Genomic DNA, 8,642 nt, shown 5'->3' with positions numbered 1-8,642 from the left:
GCTTTGTATTGAACTAATTGAACCTTTTAAGTTTTTGAAAGTATTTGTGTTGATGTTCTACAAGTTTATTGCAATTATGTTTTTTTCATAACTCTGATTGCTATGAGTTGAAATGTGAATTTCATTTGAGACTTTTACACAATAATAAAGACAGCTGACATGATTAGTTAATTAATCAATCAGTCAATCAACGAAGTATCTATTTTTGCCAAAATGAGACGCTGGTTTCAACTTTTCAAACGTGGGTATGTTCTGCTTTATGTCCCTCTGGGTTTACAGGATTAACCATTTACTGATTCTGAGCAGTCTGACACAGATCGGTCCAGAAACATGGCCGCCATCAACCAGAATGTCTTCGCAAAGGGGCGTGGCTTAACACGTAAACAGACCAAAGTCCAAAGCAACCACTGGGCCAATCATCACAAATCTCACAGGATATGTTCATAACACTGTGGAACCACACGTGTGTGAAACTGTTTGGAAATCATTACTATTTTTATTGATGATTGGATTGTTACATTACTATTTTACATCTGTGTGTTCAACGTGTTGTGCAGCCTAGCCGGGTCCATGAAATGTGCAATGAGGTAACTTCTGTTACGAACTGAGGCTACACAGATAAATAATCAGCTGCGTGTCTAATGATGGCGCAGTTTCTGTAATTATCTCTGCTGTCATGTGTGAAAGGACACCTCTAATCTGTGTGTCTGTCTGCTGACGGCTTTCTTAGGTTTCAAAGATTCAAAAGCTCAAATCACATCATGCAGGTGAGAAAACAAAACTGCTTGAAAGGAAGATAAAGACGGTGGTGAACTGAAAAGGAGTGTTGTCGCCGAGTTTATCTCACCTGATTTGTTTTATGTCTTTTATTTTCAGACGCTGTTCATTTATTTATAATTTAATATTTTGTAGTTTATGTGGATTTCTTTGTCCTTTGTGTAAAAGCTCTGAGAGGAGCGACCGTGAACATGTGCATGAGTTCGGACCTTGGCAGCCTTCAGCAGAATCTCTCTCTCTTGCTCGTCTTTCCTCTGTTTCTCCATTCGCTCCAGCTGCTCGAAGAAACGAAGCTGGGAGCGAACGTCTGAGGACTGTTCGTGGAGATCTTCATCCTGACGGAGAGGAGGAGGAGGAGGAGCAGAGAACAAAGATGAAGGACAGGAAAAGAAACAAAAAGCACATATTTTAATCATTAACCATTTGGCGTTAACCAAACCCCTCTCTCACGTATACAGTTAGTGCAAAACTCGGCTTCTCGTCTTTTGACCAGAACTCGAAAGCATGAACACATCACACCAGTCCTGGCTTTGCTACACTGGCTCCCGGTCTATTTTAAAATACATATTTAGATCCTATTGTTAGTTTTTAAGTCACTGACCTCTTACAAGTCTAAAGCCCCTGATCAACTTAGGCTGGTCGCTCCAAAAACCAGGTTAAAAACCAGGGGCGACTGCACTTTTTCAGCAGCAGCCCCTAAACTGTGGAATGAGCTACCTCCTCAGGTCAAATTGGCCCTCAACCCTCGATTAACGGTTTCCTTTCCTGATGAATGTAATAGCGTAATGAAAGGCTGAACCTGCAGTCAACATGATTTATTGACCTGAAATTTAACAGCCAGTTTTAGCTTTTAGAAGATTCAGGCTTGTTGATTCATAATCATAAAGAAGCAGGTAATTCTGAGCTGATCTGAGACAGAGAAACAACATATTAACAGTTCTTAGGTTTACATGAGCTGATTTCAAAATGTTACCACGATAAAATATTTCACCTCATGCAATATCGATTATTCTTATGATAAATGTCAAATCATTATAAGGCAGAATTTTGCCCCTGAGTGAAAGTTGAAGAAACCAGATGGTTAATTGTGGTTTTAAACAAAAACTTAATGCCAAACAGTGGATCCAGTGTTTCCCAGATGTTCATTTGTGACAGCCCGCCACAATATCAATGCTGACCGCCGCATATTGATTTTTTTTTACTAGGCCTATTTTAAATCGTATTTGATTGCAGAGCACTGAAGGGCATTCACGCAGCACATCCTCTCGCTCGTCCCTAGTTCGCTCGTCCCTCTCTCTCCCTCATGAACGCAGCTGCACAAATCTGTCCAACACAATGCTGTCGGACACCCAGCTTAAAAAAAAAAAAAAAAGTTATTAGCAAGCATGTAAGGAGCCTAGCTGAGTTGTCGAGGTTAGCACGTTGTTTATAGCTGGTGCCACAGTTTCACTGTCATTCTGTGATCCCACAGAATGACAGTGAAACTGTGGAACATATGAAACATTTGTTATATTGTTAGGCTACTGAGGAAAATTATATTGAATAATTATCATTATTGTGTTATTGCGCAGCCCTGCTGGTACTTGGTACTGCTGGTACCTGCTGGCTCACGGCTGCATGAAAGGCACCAAGATTCTACCTGCTCCGTCTCCGCCGACAGAGATTAGCAAACAGGCGAGAATGGGAATAGATGAGTGCCACATAGAGCCCCCACTATGCAAGAAAAGTCCCTGCACGCCAGTGGTGGCCCACTTCAAGCACTGTCCATTATCAAAATTGACACCACTTATCTGTGAAGCCGTACTCCACCGGTGGATTACATTCTGAAAAAAATGGCCTTGTTACGTTGGCAAAGGTCCAGACGATCCTACACAAATACAAAAAACGTCTCGCGCCTGAATTCCGGCACAGCGCCGGAGAACTGTAAGCCCTGTGTTAAAGAGAGTGAAACTCCCCCCCGAATGAACTAAAGTGGAAAAACTAGTAAAGTACCAGCTCAAAGAAAACTGTGTTAGTGGGTTAAACAGGGAATGAAACATCTGGTCTGTAACGATCCCTGCAGTGAAGGAGTGAGTTCTTGCCTTTCCCCCGTCTGTGCGGTGCTGAGCGACGGCTGAAACCTTCTCCAGCAGCGAGCGCAGTCTGGACTGGGTGGCGTGGGAGATGAAGTTCACCACCTCCAGCGGCACCTCGGTCACGCCCAGCTTCTTAGCTGAGGACGAGAGGAGGAGCAGCACGATCAGAAACACGGTTCCCTCCACATCACATCAGAGTACATTGACATGTATTTGTTGTGTACTTGTACACATTAACCAGGAAACTCACAGTCTACCTGCAGGTCTCTGCCCAGGTGAACTTCCTGTTAAAACACCTGAGGTCTGTGCTTAGTGCAGCCTCTCTTTATGATCGATCAATCTGCTGATTATTGTCGACTCTAAAAGAGGCAAACTTTGATTTTGGGCTGTAAATGTACAACTTTTATTAACAGTCGGGCTTTTCTTTGCTTCAAATCACTGAACTCAGCCGGGTTACCATTTAGGCCAGGCCTTTAATTCCTTTCTGAAATCTGAATGAATTAGACTTTGGTGCTCGTTGTTTCTGTAAAATTAACTAAACAATATTGTGGAGAATCTAACGGCTCATGTCTGTACTGAAACAAGTTTAAACATTTATATTTGTCAGCATGATGTAAGCAGCTTAGAAGCAGCTGAAGCAGGCGACCCGGTGGGTTTTAAGAGGTTTAATACATCTACACACCAGGCCAGTAAGAGGGACGGGAGGCTGACTTAATTCAAGTTTTACAGTAAATAACACTGACTTGACTTGTGAAATCTGTCCATTCTAATTTTGCAGAGCACAGCGTGACATCTTTGAGTTTCCTGTTTCGTCCAAACAAGAGTCCAAAACCCAAAGACGAGCAGCACGTTCACCCACAACCCTCCCTGTTTCTCACAGTGTGCTTTATAAATAAACTTACTACTACTAATAATACTACCACCTCCTCTGGAGACCCGATATTTCTTCCTGATCTATAAAGACTCCTTAAACAACACCTTTCTTGTGCGATGGTTAAACTCACTCAGACGTTTTTACAGAGAGATCATCTGACGTGTTTTGTTTTGGCGGTGGATGTTTCCTCTCTGAGCTCCTCCAGGCTACACGTTTGTCCTTGGACTAATTTTAGATTCAAACTGTCTGTGTGCTTTCACTAAAGTCTGCTCCAGGTCAGGAGGCGAGAGAGAACACCGCCATGTTCAAAAAGAACTGACAAGAAGAAACAGATCAAACCTCTCTGGGCCTCAGACCTCTCTCTCAGTAGGAGCAGTAGTACTCTTAGAGGCACAGAATACTATATAACAATACTGTGTGAGTATTTTCAGTATTTTCTTATCCATCAGGTTTTCTTGTGCACAAATTTCACAAGTTTCTTTTTTCTGTAGAGCTGATCAGAGCTGTGCCAGCCCGCCAGGTGCCAGCCCGCCAGGTGCCAGCCCGCCAGGTGCCAGCCCGCCAGGTGCCAGGCCGACAGATGACAGCCCGCCAGGTGCCAGGCCGACAGATGACAGCCCGCCAGGTGCCAGGCCGACAGATGACAGCCCGCCAGGTGCCAGGCCGACAGATGACAGCCCGCCAGGTGCCAGGCCGACAGATGACAGCCCGACAGATGACGGCCGACAACTGACAGCCCGACAGATGACAGCCGGAAAGGTGCCAGCCCGACAGATGACAGCCGGAAAGGTGCCAGCCCGACAGATGACAGCCGGAAAGGTGCCAGCCCGACAGATGACAGCCGGAAAGGTGTCAGCCAGCTAGGTGCCAGCCCGCCAACTGACAGCCAGAAAGGTGCCAGCCCGCCAACTGACAGCCAGCCAGGTGCCAGCCCGCCAACTGACAGCCAGCCAGGTGCCAGCCCGACAGATGACAGACATAAAGGTGTCAGCCCGACAGATGACAGACGGAAAGGTGCCAGCCCGACAGATGACAGACGGAAAGGTGCCAGCCCGACAGATGACAGACGGAAAGGTGCCAGCCCGCCAACTGACAGCCGGAAAGGTGCCAGCCCGCCAACTGACAGCCAGAAAGGTGCCAGCCCGCCAACTGACAGCCAGAAAGGTGACAGCCAGAAAGGTGACAGCCCGACAGATGACAGACAGAAAGGTGCCAGCCAGCCAGGTGCCAGCCCGCCAACTGACAGCCAGAAAGGTGCCAGCCCGCCAACTGACAGCCAGCCAGGTGCCAGCCCGCCAACTGACAGACATAAAGGTGCCAGCCCGACAGATGACAGCCCCGCCAGATGACAGACAGAAAGGTGCCAGCCAGCCAGGTGCCAGCCCGCCAGATGACAGCCAGGTGCCAGCCCGCCAACTGACAGCCAGCCAGGTGCCAGCCCGCCAACTGACAGCCAGCCAGGTGCCAGCCCGCCAGATGACAGCCAGGTGCCAGCCCGCCAGATGACAGACAGAAAGGTGCCAGCCAGCCAGGTGCCAGCCCGCCAGATGACAGCCAGGTGCCAGCCCGCCAGATGACAGCCAGGTGCCAGCCCGCCAGATGACAGCCAGAAAGGTGACAGCCCGACAACTGACAGCCAGAAAGGTGACAGCCCGACAAGCGACAGACAGAAAGGTGACAGCCAGGTGACAGCCCGACAAGCGACAGACAGCCAGGTAACAGCCAGGTAACAGCCAGCCAGACGACAGCCAGACGACAGCCAGCCAGGCGAAAGACAGACAGACGACAGCCCGACAGACAGACGGCAGCCAGCCAGACAGACGACAGCCAGCCAGACGACAGCCAGACGACAGCCAGACGACAGCCAGCCAGACGACAGCCAGCCAGACGACAGCCAGACGACAGCCAGCCAGACGACAGCCAGACGACAGCCAGCCAGACGACAGCCCGACAGACGACAGCCAGACAGACGAAAGACAGACAGACGAAAGACAGACAGACGACAGCCAGACAGACGACAGCCAGACGACAGACAGACAGACGACAGCCAGACGACAGACAGACAGACGACAGACAGACGACAGACAGACAGACGACAGACAGACAGACGACAGCCAGCCAGGTGCCAGCCCGACAGACAGACGACAGCCAGCCAGGTGCCAGCCCGCCAGACAGACGACAGCCAGCCAGGTGCCAGCCCGCCAACTGACAGCCAGCCAGGTGCCAGCCCGCCAACTGACAGCCAGCCAGGTGCCAGCCCGCCAGGTGCCAGCCCGCCAACTGACAGCCAGCCAGGTGCCAGCCCGCCAACTGACAGCCAGCCAGGTGCCAGCCCGACAACTGACAGACAGAAAGGTGACAGCCCGACAACTGACAGACAGAAAGGTGACAGCCCGACAAGCGACAGACAGCCAGGTAACAGCCAGGTGACAGCCCGACAAGCGACAGACAGCCAGGTAACAGCCAGGTAACAGCCAGACAGACGACAGCCAGACGACAGCCAGACGACAGACAGCCAGACGACAGCCAGACGACAGGCAGCCAGACGACAGGCAGCCAGACGACAGACAGACGACAGCCCGCCAGACGACAGCCCGACAGACGACAGACAGACGACAGACAGACAGACGACAGCCAGACGACAGACAGCCAGACGACAGACAGACAGACGACAGCCAGACGACAGCCAGACAGACGACAGCCCGACAGACAGACGACAGCCAGACGACAGCCAGACAGACGACAGCCAGACAGACGACAGCCCGACAGACGACAGCCCGACAGACGACAGCCCGACAGACAGACGACAGCCAGACAGACGACAGCCAGACAGACGACAGCCAGACGACAGACAGACAGACGACAGCCCGACAGACAGACGACAGCCAGACAGACGACAGCCCGACAGACGACAGCCCGACAGACAGACGACAGCCAGACAGACGTCAGCCAGACAGACGACAGCCAGACAGACAGACGACAGCCAGACAGACGACAGCCAGACAGACGACAGCCAGACAGACAGACGACAGCCAGACAGACGACAGCCCGACAGACGACAGCCCGACAGACAGACGACAGCCAGACAGACGTCAGCCAGACAGACGACAGCCAGACAGACAGACGACAGCCAGACAGACGACAGCCAGACAGACGACAGCCAGACAGACAGACGACAGCCAGACAGACGACAGCCCGACAGACGACAGCCCGACAGACAGACGACAGCCAGACAGACGTCAGCCAGACAGACGACAGCCAGACAGACAGACGACAGCCAGACAGACGACAGCCAGACAGACGACAGCCAGACAGACAGACGACAGCCAGACAGACGACAGCCCGACAGACGACAGCCCGACAGACAGACGACAGCCAGACAGACGTCAGCCAGACAGACGACAGCCAGACAGACAGACGACAGCCAGACAGACGACAGCCAGACAGACGACAGCCAGACAGACAGACGACAGCCAGACAGACGACAGCCCGACAGACGACAGCCCGACAGACAGACGACAGCCAGACAGACGTCAGCCAGACAGACGACAGCCAGACAGACAGACGACAGCCAGACAGACGACAGCCAGACAGACGACAGCCAGACAGACAGACGACAGCCAGACAGACGACAGCCCGACAGACGACAGCCCGACAGACAGACGACAGCCAGACAGACGTCAGCCAGACAGACGACAGCCAGACAGACAGACGACAGCCAGACAGACGACAGCCAGACAGACGACAGCCAGCCAGACAGACGACAGCCAGACGACAGCCAGACAGACGACAGCCAGACGACAGCCAGACAGACGACAGCCAGCCAGACGACAGCCAGACAGACGACAGCCAGCCAGACAGACGACAGCCAGACAGACGACAGACAGACAGACGACAGACAGACGACAGCCCGACAGACGACAGACAGACGACAGCCCGACAGACGACAGACAGACGACCGACAGGCGAAAGACAGACAGACAGGCGACAGACAGACAGACGACAGCCCGACAGACAGACAGACAGACGACAGACAGACAGACAGACGACAGACAGACAGACAGACGACAGACAGACAGACGACAGCCCGACAGACAGGTGAAAGACAGACAGACAGGTGAGAGACAGGTGACAGGTGACAGACAGGTGACAGACAGACAGGTGACAGACAGACAGTTAACAGACAGACAGTTAACAGACAGACAGTTAACAGACAGACAGGTAAGAGTACCTGTGTCCAGGATGCGGCGGTGCAGCAGGCCGGTAGGCAGGAAGGACTCATCTTTACAGGATCGGATCTTTGTGCCGACCAGCTCTGAGCTGGTTGCTAGGATACGTGCGTTTTCCTCGTTAAGGTTGACGCCGGCCATGGACGCCACGTCATTGATGTCATCGTCGTCTCTGAGGCCGACAGAAGCAGAGCAGACACGTTAGGCAGACTGTTGGCTCAACGTGAACAGCTGCCTCTCCGGTTGCAGTCTAGCCAACCTGTCAGCAGCGGTAGTCCTTTGCCACACTCCCCGCCGCCTCCCAGCCACCTCTCCGCTGCCTCCCAGCCACTTTTCCGCTACCTCACTACCACCTCCCAGCCACCTCTCCGCCGCCTCCCAGCCACTTTTCCGCTACCTCACTACCACCTCCCAGCCACCTCTCCGCCGCCTCCCAGCCATTTTTCCGCTATCTCACTACCACCTCTCCGCCGCCTCCCAGCCACTTTTCAGCTACCTCACTACCACCTCTCCGCCGCCTCCCAGCCACTTTTCCGCTACCTCACTGCCACTTTTCCGCTACCTCACTACCACCTCCCAGCCACTTTTCCGCTACCTCACTACCACCTCCCAGCCACCTCTCCGCCGCCTCCCAGCCACTTTTCCGCTACCTCACCACCACCTCCCAGCCACCTCTCCGCCACCTCC

At 52.3% G+C, this 8,642-nt stretch overlaps 1 protein-coding gene across 1 annotated transcript; it reads right to left on the bottom strand.

The window, feature by feature from the left end:
* Window positions 1-313: 313 nt before the first annotated feature.
* On the bottom strand, window positions 314-8,148 carry LOC123962220 (transcription initiation factor TFIID subunit 4). The gene is made up of 3 exons (XM_046038250.1): window positions 7,958-8,148; window positions 2,859-2,989; window positions 314-1,112 (listed from the first exon to the last, which is right to left on the bottom strand). Exons 1-3 carry the CDS (start codon window positions 8,094-8,096, stop codon window positions 888-890), a joined length of 495 nt encoding a protein of 164 aa, XP_045894206.1. The 5' UTR covers window positions 8,097-8,148; the 3' UTR covers window positions 314-887.
* Between the last annotated feature and the right edge of the window lie 494 nt (window positions 8,149-8,642).

This window comes from Micropterus dolomieu, linkage group LG22, assembly GCF_021292245.1.
Source record: "Micropterus dolomieu isolate WLL.071019.BEF.003 ecotype Adirondacks linkage group LG22, ASM2129224v1, whole genome shotgun sequence".
Taxonomy (NCBI): Eukaryota; Metazoa; Chordata; class Actinopteri; order Centrarchiformes; family Centrarchidae; genus Micropterus; species Micropterus dolomieu.
The sequence above is the reverse complement of the archived record's forward strand: the minus strand, read 5'-3'. Positions and strand labels throughout refer to the sequence as shown.

Coding starts and splice junctions, on each gene's coding strand:
- LOC123962220 (XM_046038250.1), bottom strand. CDS start 8,096: ATGGCCGGCGTCAACCTTAACGAGGAAAACGCACGTATCCTAGCAACC. Junction 2,990..7,957: donor CCGCCGCATCCTGGACACAG/GTACTCTTACCT, acceptor TCTCGTCCTCAG/CTAAGAAGCTGGGCGTGACC. Junction 1,113..2,858: donor ACCGCACAGACGGGGGAAAG/GCAAGAACTCAC, acceptor CCTCTCCGTCAG/GATGAAGATCTCCACGAACA.